Source organism: Jatropha curcas, chromosome 3 (genome assembly GCF_041381405.1).
Source record: "Jatropha curcas cultivar XTBG-Jc1 chromosome 3, XTBG_Jcur_1.0, whole genome shotgun sequence".
Lineage (NCBI taxonomy): Eukaryota > Viridiplantae > Streptophyta > Magnoliopsida > Malpighiales > Euphorbiaceae > Jatropha > Jatropha curcas.
This window is the reverse complement of record NC_143153.1, coordinates 28,683,828-28,711,764: the sequence shown is the minus strand read 5'-3', so window position 1 is coordinate 28,711,764 and position 27,937 is coordinate 28,683,828. Positions and strand designations below refer to the sequence as shown.

The 27,937-nt window shown below is 27.8% G+C and overlaps 2 protein-coding genes across 2 annotated transcripts; both read left to right on the top strand.

Moving 5' to 3' along the window:
- The first annotated feature begins 1,013 nt into the window (after positions 1–1,013).
- On the top strand, positions 1,014–5,107 carry LOC105641751 (putative mannitol dehydrogenase). The gene is made up of 5 exons (XM_012226346.4): positions 1,014–1,214; positions 1,304–1,417; positions 3,838–4,351; positions 4,423–4,576; positions 4,684–5,107. The coding sequence occupies exons 1-5, from the start codon at positions 1,117–1,119 to the stop codon at positions 4,911–4,913; spliced, it is 1,110 nt and encodes a 369-aa protein (XP_012081736.1). The 5' UTR covers positions 1,014–1,116; the 3' UTR covers positions 4,914–5,107.
- A 2,781-nt stretch (positions 5,108–7,888) lies between these two features.
- LOC105641719 (putative mannitol dehydrogenase) lies at positions 7,889–10,145 on the top strand. Its single transcript, XM_012226317.4, has 5 exons — positions 7,889–8,373; positions 8,491–8,604; positions 8,806–9,319; positions 9,631–9,784; positions 9,874–10,145. The coding sequence occupies exons 1-5, from the start codon at positions 8,273–8,275 to the stop codon at positions 10,077–10,079; spliced, it is 1,089 nt and encodes a 362-aa protein (XP_012081707.2). The 5' UTR covers positions 7,889–8,272; the 3' UTR covers positions 10,080–10,145.
- Positions 10,146–27,937: the final 17,792 nt, after the last annotated feature.

Genomic DNA, 27,937 nt, shown 5'->3' with positions numbered 1-27,937 from the left:
TACTACTCCCTCTTTCCCAAATGTTTGTCCATATTTTTATTTTTAGATGTCCCAAAATGTTTATCCACTTGATTTAAGAAATATTTACTTTTCCTTTATACTCCTCGTTATAAATGATTTTAAAATCTATGAATAATCTTTTTTTTTTTTATTTTAGAGGAGGACAATTTTGAAAAGATATGAATATTTTTATTTGATGTGACACAATTATTAATGTATTTTTTAAATTTTGTGCAAAAATAAACAGGACAAACATTTTAAGACGGAAGAATTATAATATAAAAGTTGTTGCCAAATCAAAACACTAGAAGTTAGTTCAAAAGCAGTTGCGAACAAGATCGGTATACTATAAATTTGATGAACTGGGTCCATATAAATAATAGAAGTAGCGTTTTGACTAGATCAAAAGACTAAAAGCTATTTGAAATGTTATTGCTAAAAATAATGACAGACTAAATAATATTTAAAGTTTTTCTTTTCAATTTTTAATTTTAAGTACAACTAAATTATTCAATTTATACGTAAAATCTCATACTAAAAAAATTTCATTATATCTACAAAATTTTTAAAAGTATTTTTAAAAGACTCGAGAAGTATTTTCAAAGTGTTTTAAAAATATATTTAAAATCAAAATTAAAAAAATTAATAAAACATATTTTAGAATATTCAATGCATGTTAGTGTGTTGGAGAAATATTATTTTCGATACGGACAATACGATTATGCTATTAAGACTTGTCTATATACACATATTTTAGAATATTCAATGCTTGTTTTGTGTGCTTCAGAAATATTATTATTTGATTCGTACAATACGATTATTTTCATAAGACTTGTTTGTACATACGGTATAAATACTCTTTTCCATATATTAATGATTATATGCATTGATCCCGCCTGAAATCAGGATTGTATTATATTAAGAAATTAAACCAACAACAATGTGGGACCCTATCAGCTTAATAATTAGATCACCCATTACTTAGCCTTTCATATTAAACTAATTAATTCATTTCTTGCTTTATATAACGCACTACTTCTCTGATCTCTCTGCTCTCTCCATTTCTGCAAAAGCAACTTCTTCTTTTTCTTCCTCCTCTCTCTCTCTCTGTGTCTAATGGCGAAATCACCAGAACAAGAACACCCAGTGAAGGCCTTTGGTTGGGCAGCTAAAGAACAATCTGCCAAACTTGGTCCCTTCATTTTCTCGAGAAGGTCATATTAATAAATATGTTTGATTTTAATTATTAGGCGGTGTGTGGGTTTAATAACTAATGTTGTTCATTGTTATGACTTATGTGCAGAGCTACTGGGGAGGAGGATGTGAGATTCAAGGTGTTGTATTGTGGGATATGCCATTCTGACTTGCATAGCATCAATAATGACTGGGGCTTGTCTGCCTACCCCATTCTTCCTGGGTGAGTGTCAATCCATCCTTTATTTAATTTTTACTTTGTTGTTTACAAATATAAATTATATTTTTATATCAAGAGCACCGAAAAAGATGAATCCGAAGATTTCAACTCTTTGTGATTTTTCTTTTTAATTCAACCTTTTCTTTTACTTTTTTTTCGGTCAAAATTATCCTGAAATCCTAATTAATCTGAATTTATCCCGTAAAATGATAAAACATTTTCTCTCGATTATTAGTACTTTCATCCTTTATTACTTGATAATTATTCATAAATGATAGAACATTCGACTCGCTTCTAAGACGGTGACTTTTAAAATATATGTAGCTCTACATGTTTCGTTGTATTTATGACAACTTCTATATATGTGGGATCAGTTCTAATTGAAAAATAATTTTAAAATGCTTGAAAATCAACGCGAGTCTAACGTATTAGTGCTTTATTTTTTTTTCAGAATATAATTCTTAATATTTTACGTGAGATAAATATTTTATTTTTTATTAAAATAAATAGATATTTTTCACACTCTAAACGTAAAATCTTATCAATAGTAGTAACTCAGGTTTTAAATTATTAAATTTAGAAATTCAATTATCTAAATTCAGTTTGTGGTTTCCCCTATAGATCAAATTAATGAAAAATATATATTTTTAATAAAATGAAGATATTTCTAATCACAGTGAGAAATAAAAAGTAAAACTAATTTTTTTTTTTAAATTAGTTTTATTGATTTAGTTTATAGATGAAATTATAGATCAAATTAGGCAAATTAATGCTTAAATTTCTAGGTAAAACTCGCTTAAAAACGCAGTTTACCTAAGCATGTTTGTAGACGTGAGATATATATATTTATTTCTTTGAAAATATGAGATATATATTTATTGATAATACACAGTAACATTCACAATTCTTTGATGAAAGATAATATTTTATCAGATAATGTCTGTTTTAGCCTGAAAATTAAGTAATTAACTTTCGATCTTTTGGAAGTAATTGGATGTTTGAAAGTTGAAATTAAAGCGAAAGTATGAGATATATGGACATGGTGTGTCGGCTTTATCTTATAAGATAAACAGTTTGATCATCTCACCATTTAATATTAACATATAATGAGTTGATTATATCTTTAACACAAAATGACTTAAACCATTTTAATTAGTTCACCTTTTACATTATATGCATTTTTTAGTTAGTTGTATTTATTTGATGTAGGATTACCCGCGTACTCCAACACCATTCTTTTTTATTATCAGTTTTTTATTGGGAAAACGCTGCGCTTACACCAACAGGCCAACAGCAGCTTAACGGATGGCGTCATCGTCATGTGTATATATATAAAAATATAACGCACAATTTTTCTTCATTTTCAAGTGTTAAATTTAAATTAGATTTTTGTCATGCACAGTGAGACAATTTTAAATTTTTTCATTTACATAATTAAAAAATAAAAAATGATCAAAACCACCTGTAACCTCCGTCGTTAATCATGGGAAAACGAAGCCTTATTTATTTACCATTTATCTATTTATATATATTTTTTTTAAATCAAGGGATATAATCACTCTTAGCTCTCTTTTCTCTCTCTTTTAATCGATTAGGAAGAATGTTATTGGGACATTAACGAACTAACAATAAAATTATTTATGAAATCATAAAAATTGATGTGAGAGTATATCCCCTTAAGATTGTTGGAAAAAGAAAATTCATTTTGATAAAATATCAACAATGTAGCGTGACCACGGTTGTGGAATTACTGAAATCTATTATAAAACTACATTTATAGTATCAAAAAATGTGAAACCGTACAAATTGACGTTTTAGTTTCGATTTTAGTTTTTTAACGATTGCGGTCAGCTCACGTAATTTAAAAATTAAAAAATTAGAAAACATTTTCTTTCATAATTTAAAATTTAAAATTTATGAATAATTTTTTAAAAATAATTTTAAAAAAAATATTAGTAAAAAAAGTTATAAATCGGGGAGTTTAGAAAGTATCGAGAAATAATGATGTGAGGATTAATGAAAATAATATAGGATATTAATAGTAAATTAAAAAAAATCTAATTTTCAAAAATATCCTTAAAATTAATCGTTTTATTGTTTTTTTTTTTTAAAGAAATTGTTTAATTATTGGGAGGATTAATTTGGGATTTTGAATAATTAAAAAAAAAAAACTGTTAGAATCGCTGATTCTGGCTGTCGTATAAAACGATTGCAAAATTTTTAAAATTTTTAAAATCGCCGGTTCACGGTTCTAAAGAAGTACCGATTTTGGATGGTTCCGGCTCCAGTTACTACCCGTCCCAAGCTGGCTGCGTACTTGTTTGGATTCGGACCAAAAATATTATCCTTGATGAGCCACTTATTAATTTCTTTTCAGCGAAGCTGTGTATGATAATACTAAAACTAGAAAGCTACTTATGCAGGCATGAAATTGTAGGGGAAGTAACAGAAGTTGGCAACAAGGTAAAAAAGGTTAAAGTTGGGGATAAAGTGGGAGTAGGTTGCATGGTTGGTGCATGCCATTCCTGCGAAAACTGTAACAACGACCTTGAAAATTACTGTCCAGAAATGACACTGACCTATGGTGCCATCTACACAGATGGAACAGTCACTTATGGAGGCTACTCAGATCACATGGTGGCTAATGAACGTTATATTGTTCGTTTCCCTGATAATATGCCGCTTGACACCGGTGCTCCTCTTCTTTGTGCCGGTATTACAGTTTATAGTCCGTTGAAATATTATGAAATAGCAAAACCTGGAAACCATGTAGGTGTGGTTGGTCTTGGTGGACTTGGTCATGTTGCTGTAAAATTTGCCAAGGCTTTAGGGGCTAAAGTCACAGTTATTAGTACATCACCTACTAAGAAAGACGAAGCTATCAACCATCTTGGTGCTGATTCTTTCTTGGTTAGCCGTGACCAAGCCCAATTGCAGGTAAAACTATATACATATACATATATTTATATATACGATAAAGTTGTAATATTATCTCGTTTTTTATATAGGCTGCCATGGGCACACTAGATGGGATCATAGATACAGTGTCTGCGGTTCATCCCATTTTGCCATTGATTGGTTTATTGAAATCTCATGGAAAGCTTGTCTTGGTTGGCGTTCCAGAGAAGCCTCTTGAGCTACCTGTATTTCCAATGATTATGGGTAATGAAATTAAAATAAATTTTCAATTCATATAGTTATGCTTTGCTAATTTAGAATATAACTAAAGGTAATAAATTAAGACAATTAAGTGATGAGTGAACCTACAGGAAGAAAGGTTGTCGCTGGGAGTTGCATCGGAGGAATGAAGGAGACACAAGAAATGATTGATTTTGCAGCCAAACACAACATAAAAGCAGACATTGAGGTTATCCCAATTGACTATGTCAACACTGCAATGGAGCGTTTGGCTAAAGCTGATGTTAAATACCGGTTTGTCATCGACATTGGAAACACCTTGGCTTCTGATGCTGCTGCTGCTGCTGCTTCCAATCCTTAAACAGGTTTCTGATTAATTTTTGAATAAATAATCCATATATATGATGTATCATAAATGTATGGTTACACTATGGCGGGTCTGTATTCTTAAGAAGTGCATTAAAACAAAATAAAAGGTTAAGATACTGGAGACTTTAATCCTAATGTAATACTCAATTTTAGTATAAAATTACTGTCGTTTCGATTTTTTTTTTTTTCCTCGACCCTGATTCTTGTAGTTTTCGTTCTTAATTTTAATTTAAATATATTGAAATTTTTTCGGATATCATGAAATTATGATTTTAAACTCCGATAAATAAATCAACAAGTGAGATACAACGTGGACTTCATAATCTTGTCTCATCAGTTAAATCATCAAATGGGCAATGAGACTGCTATTGCTGCCTCAGTCTCTACTCTCCATCATTACTGGATGCCCCTGTACGATAGTGCTTCTCATCACTATTTTTTTTTTCAGGTCCTCTTTAACAAAAGTAAGAAAATCTGCTTGATTTATTGTTCATATTTTCCTTATTTTAGTACATTCAATTTCTACGTTTATTGAAAAAAAAAAATCAAATTTTGTATATGATACATTTAACAAATTAACTAATTTTTAAATAATAGCTTTACCTAATTAATCAGGTGTGGTATGATTAATCTTCTCACTCATATGAGAAGTGGAAGATTTTGAATTCGAATCATTTGGATCGTAAGTGAGAAAAATGGGAGGGGCTACCCTATTATGTAGCCCATCATGTTATTGAGCTCGTAGATATGTAAAGATATATAAACATTCTATATTTGTAACATAATTAAAGCTGTAATTGTCTTATTAAGGGTTCTTTTTTTTCCATAAAATAATTTGTAGTAAAATATTTTCTACAATTTTTCATTATTTGAGGTGTTCAGAAAAATAAGTCCATAGAGAATATTTTTTCGATCAAAGAAAAATGAAGTTATTTTTAATGAAAAATATTTTACGAATATTAACAAATTTATTATAACCTTATAAATGTATATTTTTTTAATTTATTAATTTTTGGTAGCCATTATCAACAATCATCATTCACTGCCAGCTACCACCACAGCTTCCCACAGACACTATCACCGCCGGCGACTTTCAAACAAAGCCTAAGATATGAAAAATATGAAATTGACATGTACATTGAATAGGTGGGAACTAACACATCCAGAATTGAGATAGCATAGACAGCCAAGAATGGACCACTACCAAACATTAAATTAAGTCCAGCAAGAAAATATCTATGATGTGAAAATCGTTGTAACAGATAATTCTTCTGACTGTACCCAATTTTGCCACGTACCTGCCTTTTTTTCAATTTATGTTTGCATTATCAACTTAATCATGTGCAACACGTGTGCTTTCGGTTTTTTTTTTTTTCTGCCACACATATTTATATATATTTTGAGTAATAAGAGAGAAGATTCGAATTGGGATCTATAGTCAAATTATAAATGCATTTATTATTGGGTTATGACTTGTGTATTTTTTTTTTCATAATTTGTGTAGGTTGATATGTCAATTTATGTTTGCATTTTTAACTTGAGTCCAAGGCAGTGGACCACAATTTAAAAAAGGAAATTTTTCCCAAAATAAAGAAAAACAAGTAGGAAATCGAAGGCAAATTAGGGAATTAATAAGAACTTGCCATAACCAATTATGCGCCAGGATTGCTTTCACACGGTTTCTTTTTATTAACAATGTCCTGATATATTAGAATACTCTGAATTTTTCAAGCTTTACAGTTGATATTTTGCAGTCATATCATTCTCAACTTCAATTTAAAGATGGAATTGTAAATAAAAAAATTTTATCTCATCTTCAATTAAAGATGGAATTGTGAAACTTATAAAAATTTTAAAAAAATTCAAAACTTTTCTATTAATCTATACAATTAATGTTGCATAGATTAAATTTTAATTTTTAAAATAAATGTGTCAATTAATAATTTAATAACAAAAATTTTTGTTCGTTACCAAAAAATCCTGAAACATGGGATAAAAAATTAAGTTAATAAAATATAAAATTTTTAAATTACGTAATTTGTTTTCATATTATATATTTTTAAAAGGTGAAAAATCTAATGATTGTAATTTTTTATTGATAATATAATTAAATTATTACTTATTTAATAAAAAATAATTTTTTAAATATCTCAAATATAATTTCTATAAATGTCATCCACTATATGTGATTATAATTTCTTTTTTCTTAATTAATTTTTTTTAAATGATAAAATACTCTTTAATTTACAATTTTATCCTTAATTGCAATTTGAGTTCTATCGCTATTAAAGATCAAAATTAAGATAAATTCACATAAAGATCAAAATATGATGAAATTAAAAAATCTATAAAATTTAGAGTATTACGATACATTCAGTCTTTTTTTTTTTTTTTTTTTTGAGTATTAGGAGAGTGGGGATATGAACTTGATTCTATTGTCAAATTGCATATATATTTACAATTAGACTATGTCATGGTGTGTCACGGTATACCTCTCGCATATATATTTACAATTAGACTATGTCATGGTGTGTCACGGTATGCCTCTTAACAAGCCTATAAGTGTAAATTGAAACACAAAAAAAGTTTTATCCGAGTCAAATCAAAATACATTATGAATAAATTTCCGTTCATTGAAACTAAACATACAACCAGTTATTCTCCCTAATGAATGGGCAAATCAGTCATTTAATTTTCTAATGAAATGCGGAGATAAATTTAGAACCTATCGTATCGATTTTAGTTTCTAAAATAATTTATAACTAGATAAATATCGATGTTTAATTTAATTTTAGAATTAATTTATATATAATTAATTATATGAATTATGATTAATTTACTTCATTTTTAATAAAAATAAAAATAATTTTAGTTGTTTTAGAATCTAACGTACGGATTTACTAAGAGTTTAATCTTTATTTTAATCATGAAGATAAAGGAGCAGAAGATGTGAACTCACGACATGAGCATTTTTTTTTTTTTAAATAAAAATGGTCTTGGATTGGATGCGCCGAAATTTTCGAATCCATTGACCATAGTTCATGCTTTTCTCCCATTTGGCCCTTTCTCTCTCTGTGTTTCGTCAGCAAATATGCAAATCACGAAACAAAAGCTCGCCTAATCTAATACGTCATCGCTCTAGCCCAGGCTAGAACCTTCACAGTTCCAATTTTCCTAACCGCTTGTTTCCCTTCCCACTGTATATATATATATGTATATATATAATATATGCATGCCCACAAATCCTAAACTCCATCACCAACCTACATTGGAGCCTTTCTTCTCTCAACTCTCTCCAAACTCATTTGCTATTTGTATATTGCCATTTCGATTTTCCATAATTAAAAAAAAATGGCAGCCAAATCGCCAGAGGAAGAGCATCCTAAGCCAGCCTTTGGATGGGCAGCAAGAGACCAGACTGGCCATCTCTCTCCTTTCAAATTCTCTAGAAGGTTCTTTACTTATTCCATAGATCTGGTTGATTGGTTTTGTCCCTCCCTTATCATACAATATACGTAGTTCATATAAAAAGTAACTGTATTTGTGTTTTTGGTGTTTATGCAATGCAGGGCAACAGGGGAAAAAGATGTGGCTTTTAAAGTCCTATATTGTGGGATGTGTCACTCTGATCTTCACATGCTCAAGAATGAATGGGGTTCTTCTACTTACCCTCTTGTCCCTGGGTAATTAAATGCTTCTTTCACATTTACATTTTTCTTGATTAGTTTTGTTGCTGTTGTTGTTTGAATTTGAATCCAATTGGTTAATTTTAATATAATATTTATATTTATTTTAATTGCGTTCTTGGAAAATTCTATTACCAAGTTGGTTTTTAATTTTTTTAATTTTTAAATGGTGAACTGAGATTTACTATAAAAATGCAGGCATGAGATTGTGGGAGTGGTGACAGAGGTGGGAAGCCAGGTTGAAAAATTCAAGGTAGGAGACAAGGTGGGTGTAGGATGCATGGTAGGATCATGTCGCTCCTGCGATAACTGCACAAACAATCTTGAAAATTACTGTCCACAAATGATACTTACATATGGCGTCAAGTATTATGACGGAACCACCACCTACGGCGGCTACTCTGACTCAATGGTCGCCGACGAGCACTTCATCGTTCGTATTCCAGATGGCTTGCCTCTCGATGCTGCTGCCCCTCTCCTATGCGCTGGGATTACAGTGTACAGCCCGTTAAGATATTATGGGCTTGACAAACCGGGCATGCATGTGGGTGTTGTTGGGCTTGGTGGCCTCGGTCACATGGCTGTCAAGTTTGGTAAGGCTATGGGGGTTAAAGTAACTGTCATTAGCACCTCACCCCACAAGAAAGAGGAAGCCATTGGCCGTCTAGGTGCTGACTCATTTTTGGTCAGCCGTGACCAAGATCAAATCAAGGTATTCAAATAAATTGCATTGCTGAATTTAGAGTATTATGTTTATTTAGACCCGTATTATGGTTCCACTCACATATCAAAGCAATTAAAACACTGATTTTTTTTTTAAAACAAAGTTCATTTTATTCTTTTTTTTTCTAAATGAATAATTAAAAATAATTTCGTTTCAGCAAAATAAATTATTTTTTATTATTTTGATTTATAAATGCCTCCATAGATCAAATCTGACGAAGTCAATCGCAAATTTAGATTATTCAAAAAACATTTTATAGTAAGATATGTTTAATATTGTTAACTATTTTGCTTCAATAGGCTGCAATGGGAACAATGGATGGAATTATTGATACAGTGTCTGCAACGCACCCTCTCTACCCTTTGATTGGCCTATTGAAGTCTCATGGAAAGATAGTTCTGGTTGGTGCTCCAGAGAAGCCATTAGATCTCCCAGTATTTCCTCTGATAATGGGTAATTAACTGATTATTATTCCCCTTCCACTTTTATCTTTCATTTAAGATTTTGAAATGGCGATTAAACCATTAACCGTCTAATAATAGGGAGGAAGATAGTTGGTGGAAGCTGCATTGGAGGAATGAAAGAGACGCAGGAAATGATTGATTTCGCAGCCGAACACGGCATAAGAGCAGATGTTGAAGTTATTGGAATTGATTATGTGAACACCGCCTTAGAGCGGTTGTTGAAAGCTGATGTTAGATACCGATTTGTGATTGATGTTGCCAATACAATAAACCCTACCCATTGAAAATGACCATTCATTTTCATATATGTGGTTGTTTATTGAAATAAAAAGTTTGATGACTTTATGCCATTTTGTAGTTGTAGTATTTTTTCTATTTTTCTTTTTAATTTGGTGAATTAATTGCATTTGCACTCTTATTCTCCCAATTTATATTAATTTATACTTTTTAATTATAATTTTTATGTGTTAAATAAATGAGACGTGAAATTCAAAATAAATTCTGAGATTATAGTTTTAATAAAATTGAGAATAGACTGAATTTGTAAAATCAACTATCAAGATAGATAGTTCGTTTTAGCATTAATATTGGAAATTAACTTTTCTATTTTTACAGAACTTTTCTTTGTTTTAAGAAGAGTGCAGAAATTTTAGTGAAATGAGCACAATACAAATATGAAATACAATTATTTACTGTAGAAATCAACTTCTTGATGAGCAGAAAATAATATTTATAATGTAAAATTAAGTATATTTAATTTAATAAATTCATTGCATTTAATTAGAAAAATGCAATTTCCCTAGCCATATCTAAAGAACTTAAAAGATCCCTTAATTTTACATCTTACATAATTTTAATTTGTCATTTTTTATTTACTAAATTTTAATGTCTGTTTCAGCGGAAGTTCACCCACCGAAATGCCATTATAAAAAAAACTAACATGTAATAAAAATAAAATATTTTATTTTAACAAAATTCATATATTCTCTTAACACATTAATTTAAAATCTACCAATTAATTTATTTAATAAATAATTTCATTTACACGGAATAAGTTTTAAAAAGATAAGAGGTAAATTTTCATTCCATTATTTATATTTTGTAGCATTGTTTCCTTTTCCTTTTTATATTCCTTTGTAATTATAATTTTATTTTTGTGATAAATGTAATTTTTATTGTCATATTATTGTTCCTATTGCCATATTCCGGTAAGTGAACTCCTATTAAAACAAAAATTAAAATTCAGTAATTAAAAAATAACATTAAACTTATGTGACTTAGATAAAAAAAAAGTACAAAATTAAGTGATCATTGATATAATTTACCCAATTTATTTATTTCTCTTGTATAAAAAAAATTGAATAATCTATTTATCGGAAAATAGAATTAATAATGTAAACTAAATAGAAGTATTTTATGCTCTTTATAAGAATTTACATTTTCCTAATCCACTTATCCCCAACCAAACTCCTTGATTCCATCACTAATAAGGGTTTGGAGTATTTATGCTTAGGTCGTTAGGTTTGGGGAAAGGCTACATTGTTCTTGTTGACATGGCCAAGGAGGTTCGTGGGTCCATTGGCCCATCACTACTAAAATATCAACGGACTCAATCCCAAAACAGAAAGACCAAGGAAATGAAAACAGAAAATTGTAATTTCTTCATACTATATTTTATTTTTATTTTTATACTTTTTTTTTCGAAAATACAACAATTAAATACATGAAAATAAAGACATTATATAAGCTTTGATGTAAATACATCATGTGAAAAATTGAAACAAATAAAACTTAACCAATGATGGATTTAAAAAAAAAAATCCAAAGTAAACATAAAATAAAATAATATAAAAATTTTAATCTTAATTATAAAAATAGTCAAGTTTAAAATTTTGGATAGGTTAAAAAGGAATTAAATAAAGGAAGTCAATTGAACTCCTTTTTTGTCCACATACAATCGCAATTTATCTTAACAACATGTAAGAAAACATTTTTATTTAATATTTGCAATGTGGTGATCCAGAGACTTGATATTTCTTTAGGAGGAAATATAATAAATATATTAATTATACCACACATGCTTTTCATTATTTAATATTTGTAGTTGTATCACCTACCTTATTACACATGTGATTTTTAGTCGTTTTACTAGGCATCACCACGGTTGAATTCAAATCGAAACCGAACCATAACCGAGTTAAAATTACCATCATACGACAATCAATTGCATCCAATTTCAAACCATAATTAAAATGATATTTTTATAGTTTGGTTTCGGTTCTTCATTTTCTAAAATTAGAATGCACGATTCTAATTTGAAACCATAAAAAAAATTACAAGAAACTCTTAATACTTTTTTTTGTTTTGTTATAATTTTTTAAATTAAATTTTAGAACTTTTAATTATTAATTTGGTTTAGTTTGTCCAATAGTACTATTTTATTATTATTATTATTTATTAAAAATACAAAACTAAAAAAAAATTAATAAGTTTGAAAATGATTATCTAAATTCGGTTTCAAATCGAAACCAGTGGTTCCAAAACCATCTTAAAATCTGCCTAAAAACCAGTGGTTCCAATACCATCTTAAAATCTGCAGAAAAGTGATTTGAATTTCGATTCAATCCTTAAAGTTTTTTATAATTGAAATCGATAGTTTTAAAACCGAAACCAATAGCTTTGAAACTATGATCATAACTACCTCTCTCACTCTACTCACAATAAGATTCGAACTCGAGAGCTCTAACTCCTTACATTAGTGAAAAGACCAACAAGACCACATCTGATTGACATAGAACCTTATATTTTATTATTTGGTTGAAAAAAATTGCATAGATTTGAATGTTATTTTTAAAATAAAATTAAATGATTTAACTTCCATCGTTCATATAAAACTATATAATTAATAAAGTTCTCAACTTCGAGCCGAGATTTCTCTCTCTCAAAACGATGAAATTAAAGTTACGAAGAAATTCATAAATTTTATGATTTACTTTTTCTCAACCAAATAAAAAAATATAAGGAATCCACATAAATGATTAAATGTGGAAAATACCCGAGAAAGGAAAATAATTGAGTAAAATAAATGAGGAAAGTTATTTTCCTCTGTTTGGATGATGTTAAGAAAATTGTAGAGGAAGGAGAATTTGTACTGAAATCATCTGTTTGGAATTGGCTCAGCAATTTTTCAATCTCTCCGAATCGGAGATAAAACAAAAAATTTTGTGGGAGATTTTCAATGTTTGTAAAAAATTACAAAAAAAAATTCATTTTCCTATCTCCAACAATTAACTCCTCTGTCTTGTTTCCATGTCGCTGCAATTCTCCACAAATAGCAAATATAGAAGATGGAAATTGGAAAGAACCAAACTATTATTGTTGATGCTTTATATTAAAAAATAAATATTATTTTTTTTAGATGGTGATTGATGGTATTTAATTAAATTAAATAGTAATTAATTAAATATACTATTTTTATTTATCAAGTAAACTTGTAACATTATATAAAATGTTAAGGTTAAAACTGCAATTATGCAACAGTAATATTTTCTTTCCTCTCTTTATTTTCCATTCTATCTAAAGTGGAAAATATCCAAGGAAAGAAAATAAAACAATTTTCTTTTATTTTCCTTTGTTATTTTCCTTTCTTTCTTATTTTCTGTTCTCTCTTTTCCATACAGCGTGTAAATTTTATGACTTCTTATTTTATTCTTACTCTAATATCAAAATATTAAACCTTAGTCAAATATCAGACTTCAAATATTTTCTGCACTTATTCTTATTTTGTGCCTTATTTTATTTTCTGTTGCTATCGTAAACACAATCCGCCGCTAAAATATCACAGCATTTTATTGGTAATTCAATCATTATTTTAACTGAAAATTTTCAGAATTTTAAATTAATTAGTTTATCGTTGATGATATTATTCCTTAATTTTCAGAATTTTTTAAGTATAAATGTCAAATATTATTCCTTACTACTCATCTAAACATGTCTTTATTAAAAAAAATAAAAAATAAAAAGAGAGAGCTCAGCATTGAGAATCTTCTCCCTTGAATGATATATAGGGTAGATCTACTAATTCCATCAGCTTCGATTGGAAGTTTTCGTATCAACTGTTAACTTTTCTGTATTTATATTTTATTTTGAATTCATTGACCTTATAAAAATAACTATTAGTAAATTTCTTTTTTTTTTTCAAATTAATATTTTTATAGTCATGTTATTTACAGTTATTTAATAATAATAACAATTTTCTATTAAATTTTACGACTTCTTATTTTATTCTTACTCTAATATCAAAATATTAAATTCTAGTCAAATATCAGACTTCAAATTCTCTATTAAATTATTATTTTTTGTATAAAATGGAATAATTTGATTTATAAGAAAGGGTAAAATTTTAATTTTTTCACTTCTTTTTTTACTATATTTTTTATTAATGAAATATGAGATATCTCAGCTTTTTCTTAAAAAAAATAAAATCTTAGCTAATGGCAAGGAAACAAACTGAGTTTACTAACTGAGCTCAACACTTAAGATTAATGAAATATTTGTTTCATGCATAGAAGATTATTAAAACTTGAAGAAATCATTATTCAAGTGTTAAATTTTGGTTAATAAAAATAAATAAGATACGTTTTAATTAATCTGTTTATATTTCTTTAAGGATATAAAGAGCGAAAAATTTTTCGAATTCAAATGTATTTCATTATAAAAGGTTTTACTAATTTGATAAAGAAAAATGTTATGTCTACTTTATAACTAACAATAAAAAGAAACTCTCGTTACAAATTAATTTTAGTGCCCATAAGGTGACCAATTATATTCTTTATCTTAATGACTTTTAGAAGGTTTCTTACTTCTCCAATTTAAAGTTGGTGACTAAATAAGATAAATGTGGTTGAATTCCTTCAAATTTGTGTAACATGCAGATAGTCAGATGAAGCACTCCAATGTAAAGTCCAGTGATTAACCAATGTTAAGTCCAGTTATCAACCAATGCTAAAAAGTTAATACTAACAAATTAATTGACTAGTTTACCACTTTATAGATTGACTATTTAGTTAATATGGAATTGTTAACAGCTAGTTTAACTCTTGGTATACGTTTCTTGTGTCGGGCATGAGAGATTGACCCTCCAATATGGCGTGATGGAGTAGATCGCCAGCCACCCTTCTCACTGGAACAATTATTTGGGAATTGCGTTAACTTGTCTAGCTCGTTCAAAGCATTTCAATCTTAATGTACAACATGTGGACTACAATAGATGACTTCGAATGTGTAGCAATCTAACCACATGTTCACGTTTGAGGCATCTAGCGTTTTATACAACTTACAAGCCATCAATATATATATATATATATATATATATATTCGTCAATAAATATTATAAATCTCCTTATATTTTCTTAAATTTTCAATATCAACCATGTCATTTAGAATATTTATGCATATAAATATAAAGGCGGATTTTCTACTATATATTCATCAAAATTTTAGCAACATCTCTCTGTGTAAGAGTGTTCAAGTGTACCAAATGGATAATCTAATATGCAACTCAAGAACAGGGAGATGTAAAAGATATTCTAACATAAAAACGACATTTTCATAATTATATTCTAATAAACAATTTTATTTCTAAATTATCTATCATAGACAATCTAATGTCTTCTCATCATCCTGCTAAGAAAAATACAAAATATGTAACAATGATTAACTATCTTAAATTTTATTTGTTTAAAACCTATTCTCAGAAACTTAAATAAATCCAATTCTAAATAAAATTATACAAAGTTTATTCTCACAAATTCAAGAAACAAATTAAGTTCGAAATTTAAATTCCTATATATATATTTAATTCCCTAAACAAATAATGACATAATAAAAGAACCAAAAATTTATATTCTACTCTAATTTTTTTTGAAATGGTATTCTGCTATAATTAAGTTAATTATAATTATACAATCAATCACATTTTAAAAATTAAGTAATTATACTAATTATCTAATCTAGTTAATTAAATATACATTAATTAAACCAATTTACTTTTATATACTGATTAAAATATTGTACAATAACATTACACTATTTGTTCTAATAATATCTATTGAAATTAATCAACTCCAAAAAAAAAAAAACAATTTCAATTAAAATCAATCAACTTCTAATATCAACAATTAAACAAGATAAATAATTAATTAAACAACAAATTACCAAAGAAAAATAAAACATAAATAATAGTAGAAAGTGAATGAATAATAGTAGAAAGAGGAGTGGTATATTTTCTCGGACGTGTGTCGTCGGCATTGATGAATAGTGCATATTAATGAAATACGACCACTGTTGATTGATTCTAGAGGGTGTTAAAAATAGAGATCAAGGGAAATGAAGGCAAAAAAAAAAAAAAAAAAAAAACTATCTTTTTATTTTAAATTAAAATTACAGACAAATATTTCAATCAGTAATGTTTTAAAATCTGCCACTAAACTAGTTAAATGAACATGCTACATGTCCGTTACAAAGCAAAATTCCGTCACTAATTGTCTTTAATTAATTGTTTCAGTTACGAGATGAAATAGTACCGTCGTTATTCTTTGTGCCTTATTTTGTTTTCCGTTGTTACAGTAAGCACAATCTGCCGCTAAAATATGACAGCATTTTATAGGAAATTTGTTCATTATTTTTAACTGAAAATTTTCAGAATTTTAAATTAATTATGTAAAGGTTCGGGTATATTTGAGTTCTTTTTTATTATTATTTATTTTAGAGTTTTATTTCTTTCATTTAATTTTCATAAACTTAAATCAACATCCAATAACATACCATCATATTATTTAGTTTTTTTAAAAGAAATCGATGCTGTTAAGGTCTAACATTATCAGTTTCAAAAAAATATATATATATATAATCTTATAATTAATAATAATTTATTCATTTTATCATCTATAATTATTTTATTAAATATACTTAGCTTCTAATGTTGTTCTATCATATTAAAATTAGTTTAAGAAAAATATTATTCGCCTATTATATGAATATTATTTTAATAGAGATAAATTTTAATTTAAAGTTGTTATATATAAAATCATGTCTTAATATTATATAAATATTTAGAGAATATTAGAGAAAAATTATAATCATACTTAATACTTATAAAAATAAATTAATAAATATAAATAATAAAAATACCAAATAATAATGATGCAATGGACGCACGTCACAAAAAATATCAGTACTATTTAAGTTTTCATACATTTTCTAAATTGACTGTCATGAATCAATATGAAATAAAGTGATCCTAAATTGGGTCGCACATCGAAGCAAAACCCCGCATATATTCGGATACGTTGAATAGTTAGTTGTAGTTCCTCAAGCCGAATGATTAACAGCTTAAGCTCAAATGGCATAAAAAAAAAATCCAAAATATTTTAATTAAAATTTTAAAAACCAAGTTGATGCCAAATATGTACGTAATTCTCTTACATATAAGTAAAATTTTAGTTTTCAAATCAAGTTCAAATAGCGAAAATGTTGTTTTTCATTGTGTAAACTAGCTCAACAAATATGTATTAAATGTTATTTTTCATTCTATAATTTTCCTGTTCTTTTTAAGTATGAGATTAATTTTATTTCAGAATTTGCGACTGTATCTTTTCATAATATTTTTGTACAGATTAAATTCTTATTTTTAGAAACATTGATCACAAAGTATTTCTAGAAGGATAGATTTTTTTAAAATTGTTAGAATTAATGAATGGGTATAGGTACGCCCATTACTAACCTTTTTAACCCAAATACATTAATAATACGTGATAATAATTAATATGTCTTATTATTATTATGTGTATTTAAATAAATTTAAATACCCTAATTGGATATATTTTAGAGAGTTTGTGTTTTAGTTAGATTCCTTCAACCTACGGTAATCTAACTAAATTTAAGAAAAAATGAGAACACACTCTTTTTTTTTTCAAAAAGACAAAAAAAAGCATAAACAAATAGATGCTCTCAAGAAAAATCTGAATGTTTTCTCATCGCTATAAGAGATAGTAGGGCTTTTAGAGTGTGGACAATAAAAGCAGTTCGTTTGATTGTGATTACTCTTACAGTCAGCGAACTGGTAACACGAGGCTAGAGATTATTCATCTACTGCGCTACAAGAGTTAGGTATTTGACCCTCCCATTTACATATCATGTATAGGTATATGATCTCTTTGTTTATACTAACAAAAATGAAAGAAAGGTTAAGGGATTGTAAATTACATATGACCTATTCATATTTTATAGAGTAAAAAATATATTTTACAGAAAATTTGGGTAAGGTTAAGAGATTTCATTTATAATCCTGGGTTGCATTGGTAGACACTCAACTAACTCTCAATTGAAACATTCTATTAAGGTACATAATATCAATATATTTCATTCAATTATAATTACGAATGACATATCTAAAGGTGTTATAAATCATCCAACCCTCAATACAATTTTTTATTATCAAATAGTCTCTCTTATTTTTTTTAGGGTATCAGATATTTTTCAATTATATTTTTGCATTTATAACACTAAATTTTGTTTTGTTTAGAGGAGTTTAATAACACATCTCTTCACAATATATAAAGTTAATAGTTTGATTGTTTCAGGTTTTTGGAGTTTGGATCAATATATTAACAGACTCTATACTTTGCAATATCTCTATATTTTGACCTTTTAATTAATTTTACTTTAATTTTGACATTGTCTAACAATAGCACTCTTAATTGCAATTAAAATAAAATAGCAATAGAAAAGTATTTCCATCACTTTTATAAATTATAATATCACGTGGCGCTTATTAAAAATTTTAAAAAATTTCATTAGTCTTATCCAGTTAATGTTGTAGATTGAATTTTAATTTTTGAAAAAAACGTGCTAATTAATAATTTAAAAACATAAATTTCTATTACTTAAAAAAAACACAAAGCATATGACATAAAAATCAATTTAAATAAACATAATTTTTTTCAATTACGTATTTTATTGTCATATTTCTATATTTTAAGGATGAAAAAAAAATTCTAATTGTTAATTCTTTTAAATTGAGACAATTAGTTCTCACAAGTTTCAATCTTAGTCAAATTCCATTCAACAACATATATTACAATTTCACTGGCTTTTATAAATTAATAATTAACTCCTGAAATTTTTGAAAAATATGTTAAAATATTTTTTTAATATCTGTAGGTTCCAGACTCCAAACCCCTTCCCTCGTTTCTTTAACTTCTAATTTCTGCTCTTTAATAGGTTTATAATGTTATTCGTAATGCTGTATTTGAGAAAATTGTAATTGTGTAATAATGTATTATAGTTTGATAATATATTTCTTTGGGATTGATTTGTGTAGACTAATCTATGGATCTATCCATAAATCAAGCCAATGAAAAATATATATATTTTTTCCATTAATATAATTTATGGGTAGACTTATAGATCGGGTCTAAGTAAGTCAATGCGAAATATAATATTCGTATATTGCAATATCAGATCAAAAGATTTAAATAACAAGGTGAATATTTACGATTATTTTTGTTTTGATTTGCTACCAACCAGTTTCCCACATGAGAAATATGAATTAGACGATGAATGGATTTCACATTTCAATTACTTTACTTAGCTTGCAAGTCAAATTAGCTTTGTGTATTAGGCAAGTTAATTTTGGTGTATAAATAGGACTTTTGTATAACTTGTAATCTTACCGTTACTTCCTTCTCGTGTGACTGCTTCATTTAATTAAGAATTATACTTAATAAGTTCTTTTAATGAATTGCAATGTTTCTTTCCTGTCAATAGCACTACAGGTGCTTATTCTATGTAATACAAATATTGCAGAAAATTGCTTAAATATTAATAGATGTGCATGGAAGAATATGTTTGACAAAATTAATTGATTTGGTAGTTGCTAGCTGTTTGAGTACCGTTTAGTGTTTAACTGTTTGAGTAGCTTTTCATAAAATGTTAAAAGGTAAATTTTATATGAGTTAACTTTTTATAAAAATCTATATTAATATCTAAAAGTCAATTTAAACGCTATGTTATCGAATACCGTAAAAAGTATAAAATGTAAAAAATTATTTAAAATGAAACATTATTTAAAACCCTATGTTAGAATGAGACTAGTCGTAGGATTAGAAATTGTATAATTCACTTTCTTTCTACGTCGTTCCATGCGCCCCTTCTACGTCCACATGCAAAGGCCCTTCGCGTTGATGGAAATATTAGGTGGCTAATGCATCCACGTGGTATAAGTAACTGGTAGGTGGGTGATGTGATAATGATATGGTTACCAGAATAAGCATTAACTAACAGAAAATATAATTTTTCTCATTATGTCAATATTATTTTTATAGAAGAATAGGAAATTATTCCATTTTTATCAAAAGTATGTTTGATGTTTACTGATTCAGTATCTAATAATATATTATTATAATAAGCCTGAAGATTTAGATCTACTACCTGAATACTTAAATAAAGACTTCATTTTAGTATATATCCTAAGCAGTTTTGACTTAGCCTACTGAACCCATTCCTTTTGAACCCGTGAGTAAGACCCATGTGAGTGGCATCAAAAGGGTATAACCAGGAGGGTATAACCAGGTAGTCATTAAAGCTTTTGGTATATAATAAAATGGATCCTTTGTTGTGTAGATCGGCTAGTAGTAATAAATCCGAAGACTCAAATAACTCAGAAATTAAAAGGGTAATAAATAGAAATGAATTAATTTTACAGGATTTTAGTAAAGCTATTGATGAATGGGAAATACCTAAAGTGGATAAAGAACAAATTTATAAAATTTCTAAATTTAATTTATTTAAAACTGATTATGTTATTAAAACCGAAGAAAGAGATTTTCAATTAAGTAAACCTTTTGAAAGGATAACTCTTTTGTCTTCTAAAACTTTGCAACATCATAAAAGTAAAAAATATAAATATATTCATATCGGATTAATTCAAGTAGGTATAAAACCTTTAACCAGAGAAGGATTAAATACTAGTATTCTTGCAGTAGTAAGAGATGCTAGATTTTTAAATTTTCAAGATTCTTTATTAGGATCAGTTGAGACTAGCTTAAGTGAAGGACCAATCTCTTTTGAGGTCTATCCAGATATGACTGTCTAATTAAATGATTTAAATATTTTAGAAAGTATAGTTTTAGAAATTAAAACCCATAATTATAAAATGAAGCAAGGATCGATTCCTATAGCTTTGATTTATAAAATTCATTATAAAGCAATGAACTCAGCTTTTGGGACTAAATATAAGTTACAACCTAAAATTGGCGAAACACGTTTTCTTCAAACAGATTTAACTAAAACAAACACTGTAATACCTAAAACCATTCAATGGAAAGACATCACACTTCCCGATGAATGGATTTTGGAAGGGGTTGTACCTCCTCCTATATTAGAACCAATTAAACCAAATGTCAATTTACAAAAAATTGAACAATTTGAAGATGGTAAAGTTACATTAAAATTTAATAGAAGTCATAGTATGAGAATTATAGGGTCATCTTCCTCTGTAACTACAGATGAAAATGATAAACCTAGTTCTTCTATACCTTCTGTTATTTATGCAAAATATAAAGAATCTGAACCTAAACCAATTATTCAAACTTTGGTAAAACCTAGGTATTCTACTTCAGATATACCTAATTTAAATAAAATGAAAGGAGTTGATTATAGTTCTTCTATACCACAGGCTGTTTATAATCCTGTAGCTAACTATGTTAACCAACAATCTAATCTGGTAAATTCATCTCCAGAATCACCAACAGCTTCAGCTATAACTGAAAACGTTAGTGCAATAGACAGAGAATTAAATGTTCTTACTAAAGAAAATATTGAAAAGAATTTAATAAAAGAAATATCTAAAACAAAAAATTTATTAAAAATAAAAAAGATATTAAAAACATATACTTTTGAAGAATTAAAATCTGAATATATAGAATATAAATTAAATAACCAAACTGAACTTAAATTCTTTGATTGGTATAACTTAATTAAAAAAAATAAATTTGAGAATAGTCTAAACCCAATAACTATTAGAGACAAGAGACCAGAATTTGTAGTAAATGATCAAACAATAAAGAGTGATTTTCCACCTAAAACAATTAGTAAATTAAAACACCATGATAATGAAATTACTTGTGCCCCATACAAAACTGCTCAAGATAATGATGTAAATAAAAAAATAATCGAACAAAATAATTTTAGTAATGCGAGTTTAATTTGTTTAAATACACAATTAAAAAGAATTGAAAACTTATTGGACAATAATCTAATTGTGAATGAAACGGTAAAAGGTAAAGAAAAAGTAAAATCTCATATGTTTAAACCTTTTCAAATTTCCCAATCAAGTAAAAAAGAATTTGTACATCAACTAAAAGATCAATTAAGTAAAATTCAAGTTCGATCTGCGACTACCCAACATATAGCTCAGGATACTCCTCCATCATTAACATCAAGAAATATAAATATAATTGAAGAAAACACCAGCTCTGATGTTAGTGAACCTGACTCAGACAATATTAAACAATTTGAAATCAATCCTATAAATCATCATAGAGAAATAATAAATAGAGCACCAGACTTAGGCATTGTTGATAAACCTAATACTATATCTCAATTTAAATATAATGCTTCAACAATCTATGAATGGAACATAGATGGTTTAAGTGAATATAATATCTTAAGTATTTTGCAACAAATGACAATGGCTGCAAATGCTTATAAAACACAGTCAATCATTTCTGATAAAGCCATAGCAGAAATCTTAATTGCTGGATTTACCGGCCAACTTAAAGGATGGTGGGATTATCATCTCACTGACCAACAACATTTAGAAATTCTAAATTCAATTCAAATAAATGATGAAGGTGAACCTATATATGATGAAAATGGTGAAGTAATTCAAGATGCGGTGTCATCCTTAATTCTCACTATTTCACTTCATTTTATAGGAGATCCATCTCACTTAAAAGATAAAAATGCCGAGTTACTTAGTAATTTAAAATGTAAACATTTAGGTGATTTTCAAAATTATAAAACAACTTTTCTCACTAGATTAATGTTAAGGGAAGACTCTAATCAAAGCTTTTGGAAAGAAAAATTTTTAGCTGGGTTACCTTATTTCTTGGGAGAAAAAGTTAGAAATCATATTAAACAACAACATGGTCAACCTATACCTTATAGTAAGTTAACCTATGGACAATTAATTAGTATAATTCAAAAGGAAGGTTTACAAATATGTCATGATCTAAAACTTCAAAGAAAAATAAAATATGAAATGCAGAAAACTAAAAAAGAATTAGGATCTTTTTGTAAACAATTTGACTATAGTTTAACTTCTCCACAGAAATGTGAGGGCCAATGTTCTAAAACCAATAAACCTAAAAAATATTATAGAAATAAATACTCTAAAAAACAATATAGATATACACCTAGTCACGATAAATTTTATAGTAAAAAGAGAACAAAATCTTCTTATAGAAACAAAAATAAACAACCTTCTAAAACTACAACTAAAACTTCTTATAAAAATTTGACTTGTTATAATTGTGGTAAAAAAGGGCATACATCCAAATTTTGTAAATTTAATAAAAGATTACATGAATTAAATTTGGAAGAAAATGTTTTAAATAAAATATACGAACTCTATATTGATTCGGACTCCTCGGAATCTGAGACTAATGAAAGTGAAAATCACATTGATGAATTAGGAACTACTACAAGTTCTTCCAGTTCATCAAAATTTTCTTTAAATATGTTATCTAAAGATCAAAGTAATTTATTAACAGTAGTTAATGGAATTGAAGATCAAGAAACTAGAGCTAAACTTCTTAAAAAACTAATAAAAAGTTTTGAAGACGAAGATGACGTAAAAAATATTACTCCTAAAATTCAGTCTAATACTTATGATTTAACTACCATTTTAAATAAAAATCAACCTAAAAAGGTCGATATAGATGACTCTACTAAAGAATTATATAAAGAAATTAAGATGCTAAAAAATGAAGTAAAAGAATTAAAAACCCAACTTCAACAAAATTCTAAAAAAATAAAAATATTAGAATCCCAACTTATTTCCAGTTCTTCTTCAGAAGAAGACAAACCAGATAATAATTTAAAAATAAATGAATTAGATGAAGATGTAGATTGTAATTTTCTCAATTTATTACAAGAAATCACTTCACGAAAATATTTAGTAAAAATAAACATTCAATTAAATGATTTTGTGATAGATGCAATTGCACTCTTTGACACAGGTGCAGATTTAAACTGTATAAAATCTGATCTAGTCCCTAAAAGATATTGGTTAAAAACTAGTGAAAAGTTAAGTACAGCCAACAAATCTAAACTTGAAATTATAGGAAAAACAGATGCAATAATCATAAATCAAGCCTTAGAAATAAACACAGTATTTTTACTTTCACCTCAGATAAATTATATGGTAATATTAGGCACTCCATTTATAAATCTCATCACACCATATTCAGTTAAAGAGGATTGTATTAAATTTAAAATAAAAAATTGCAAGGCTCAACTAGAATTTGCGGAAAAACCTAAAAAGAAACAATTAAATTTATTAAAAGCTCATTCAATTAAAATATTAGAAATAAATTCTTTAATCAAATCTAAAGAAGAAAACTTAAAAGATTTAAAAAATAATGCATGCTTAAATAGAATTAAAAACCAATTAAATTTTGATGATATCCAAAATAAAATCTCAACTCTAAAAAATTTTATCGAAAACAAATTATGTGCTGACCATCCCAATGCTTTTTGGGAGCGTAAACAACACATAGTGGACTTACCATATGAAAAAGATTTTGATGAAAAAACCATTAAAACTAAAGCTAGACCAATTCAGATGAGTCCTGAATTGATTAACCACTGTAAAAATGAAATTCAAGATTTACTTAATAAACAATTAATTTCTAAATCTAGAAGCCCATGGTCTTGTGCAGCTTTTTATGTAAATAAAAACGCTGAAATAGAACGAGGTGCTCCCAGATTAGTAATAAATTATAAACCATTAAATACAGCTTTAAAATGGATTAGATATCCTATTCCAAATAAAAAAGATCTATTAAAGCAACTCTATAATGCAAATATTTTTAGTAAATTTGATATGAAATCTGGCTATTGGCAGATTCAAATTGACCCTAAAGACAGATATAAAACAGCATTTACAGTTCCATTTGGTCAATACGAATGGAATGTAATGCCTTTTGGATTAAAAAATGCTCCTTCTGAATTTCAGAGGATCATGAATGATATTTTTAACCCATATTCTAAATTTTGTATTGTTTATATTGATGATGTGCTTATATTTAGTACAACTCTAGAAGATCATTTTAAACATTTAAAAACATTTTGTATGATTATCGAGAAAAATGGTTTAGCATTAAGTAAAGCTAAAATGGATTTATTTAAAACTAAAATAAGATTTTTAGGACATCATATAGAACAAGGTATGATTCAACCTATAGAAAGAGCACTTGTTTTTGGTGAAAAATTTCCTGATGAAATTTCTAATAAACCCCAATTACAACGTTTTCTTGGTTGTTTAAATTATATTATTGATTTTTATCCAAATTTAAATTGCATGATAAAACCTTTACATAATAGACTTTGTAAAAATGCTGGTCCTTGGACAACTCAGCATACTGAACTCGTAAAAAAGATAAAATCATTAGTAAAAGAAATTCCTTATTTATATATTCCTGATCCTACTGCTTTTAAAATTGTTGAAACTGATGCTTCTAATATTGGTTATGGCGGAATTTTAAAACAAAAAATTAATAGTAAAGAAAGAATAATCCAATATACTTCAGGTCATTGGACTTCAACTCAATTAAATTATTCTACCATTAAAAAAGAAATTTTAAGTATTGTTATTTGTATAAATAAATTTCAATCTGATCTTTTAAATCAAAAATTTCTACTTCGTATTGATTGTAAATCTGCAAAAGAAGTTTTGCAGAAAGATGTCCAAAACCTTGCCTCTAAACAAATTTTTGCTCGATGGCAAGCGCTTTTAAGTATTTTTGAATTTGACATAGAATATATTAAAGGTAATGATAATAATATTCCAGACTTTCTAACTAGAGAATTCTTACAGAACAATGGGAAGAAAGAAGGATAAAGGGAAGGAAATTAAAAAAGATTCAGACTCCCCAACTAAAGCTCTTTCTGAGCAATCTGAAGATCTTAGTAAAACCTTAAACACTAAACCCACTTCTCATAAAGACCTTAAAAAATGGATTGAGGAACTTTCTCAATCTCCTGAAGTAATTAAAGCACTGCAGGGAATGGCATCCTCTTCCACAGAGGACCCAGGTATGTCTTCTAAATCTAAAGCGATCGTATCCGCTCATGATACGGCTACTCTGTCTCAAACGGTAGACAGTAAAGAGTTATCAAATCCGTTGATGGCTGTGGATTTGCCAAAAATCCAATATAAATCTACTGGTAATATCCATAAATGGTTTGATAAAAATTTATTTGATTTTGAAATCGAAGTTGAGGATGGTTATAATCATACTAATCCTTGGCAAATTATAAAAAATTATTATCCTGAGAATTGGTTTTTTATGCCAACAGACTTGTCAAAACCTCAGGCCTATTATAATAATATATTATTAGATACTGAATCAGTAAACATCAAACATACTTTTGATAAAAATGGAATAATTTCCTATTCTTCTATAAAAATAAAACGCGTCATCCATCCTAAGGATTGGCCCGTATCTTCCTTAACAACGCCAGTGAAATTTAAAGGTTTACATAAATATAATATGTGTTATAATTATTTTGACTATAAAAAAGCGTGGGATACGATATTTTGTCTTCAAAATCCCACCACTACTCATTCCTGGTTAATATATTTTGATCAAAATATACGCACTGATTTAAAAATCCCCAATTGGTTTAAAAGATGGTGGCAATTTAAAGGCATTTCAGAGGAAATCATTCCTCATGATATCCATTATTTGTACCAGTTCTTTAAAACCCATTATAAACCTAAACCTGAAGAAGTTCATATTCCTTCTTTGATGTATTATTGTATGACCTTCTTTACCCCATGGGTATATCAATGGTATTTTGATTATCAGTATATTCCAGGAAGCCAAATTCCCATGATAATAAAAAGACATAAAATAAAATGGTGGGGATCATTCAAGAATTCCACCACTGAATATAAAATTAGTCAATGGATCCGCAATAAATTATCCAGCCCATCTAAACCAGCTTTAACCTATGCCCATACATTAGCTATTCAGGATAACCCCCAGTTTGGTATCCAAAAAGCCCAATGTCAGGCCCGGTTAGCTGCAGCTAAAACAGCAGAAGAATATAGATTGATCTGTCAAGAGATGTCTGAACAACTCTCAACCAGTTCAAATCAGCCCATAAAACCATCTACCAGTAAAGCCCACAGTGCATCCTCCAGTAAATCTTCAAACACTACACACCATAAAAACAAGGGTAAAATTGTTCTACCATCATCCTCATCATCTAGTTCATCTAGTGACGAAAGTGATGACAGCAATATCATAAACATCCAAAGTAAAGCAGGTAAAAAAGAAAAAGAAAGAAAAAAGAAGTTAAAACAAAAAGAAAAAATAAAAAGAAAAGAAAAGTTAAAAAAGAAAAAGAAGGACACATCATCGTCCTCATCTTATTCTGAATCACTGTAAACAGGCAGAAGGAACCTTATTCCTTCACTCTTTGTAAAATACCCAATCAAAGCAGCACACAAGTTTTTAGTAAAAGGCCAATTTAGCAAAAGTAAAATACAGCTCGGCACAGCCAAAATCGATTCAGCAACAGTAAAAGTCCACTCAGCAACAGTAAAGGTCCACTCAGCAAACAGTAAAAGTCCACTTGCCAACAGTAAAGGTCAACTTGGCACAGTAAAAGCAAACAGTAGAGATTCTCCGACAAAGACTACTGTTCACCAACAGTAAAAGCAAACAGTAGAGATTCTTCGACAAGAGACTACTGTTCACCAACAGTAAAAGCAAACAGTAGAGATTCTTCGACAAAGACTACTGTTCACCAACAGTAAAAGTAAATAGTAAAGATTCCAAAATTTTTA

Excerpts from the sequence above, each read along its gene's own strand:
- LOC105641719 (XM_012226317.4), top strand. The coding sequence starts at position 8,273 with ATGGCAGCCAAATCGCCAGAGGAAGAGCATCCTAAGCCAGCCTTTGGA. Across the intron at positions 8,605-8,805 it reads ACTTACCCTCTTGTCCCTGG|GCATGAGATTGTGGGAGTGG; the intron begins GTAATTAAATGC and ends ATAAAAATGCAG. Across the intron at positions 9,785-9,873 it reads AGTATTTCCTCTGATAATGG|GGAGGAAGATAGTTGGTGGA; the intron begins GTAATTAACTGA and ends GTCTAATAATAG.
- LOC105641751 (XM_012226346.4), top strand. The coding sequence starts at position 1,117 with ATGGCGAAATCACCAGAACAAGAACACCCAGTGAAGGCCTTTGGTTGG. Across the intron at positions 1,418-3,837 it reads GCCTACCCCATTCTTCCTGG|GCATGAAATTGTAGGGGAAG; the intron begins GTGAGTGTCAAT and ends CTACTTATGCAG. Across the intron at positions 4,352-4,422 it reads GTGACCAAGCCCAATTGCAG|GCTGCCATGGGCACACTAGA; the intron begins GTAAAACTATAT and ends TTTTTTATATAG.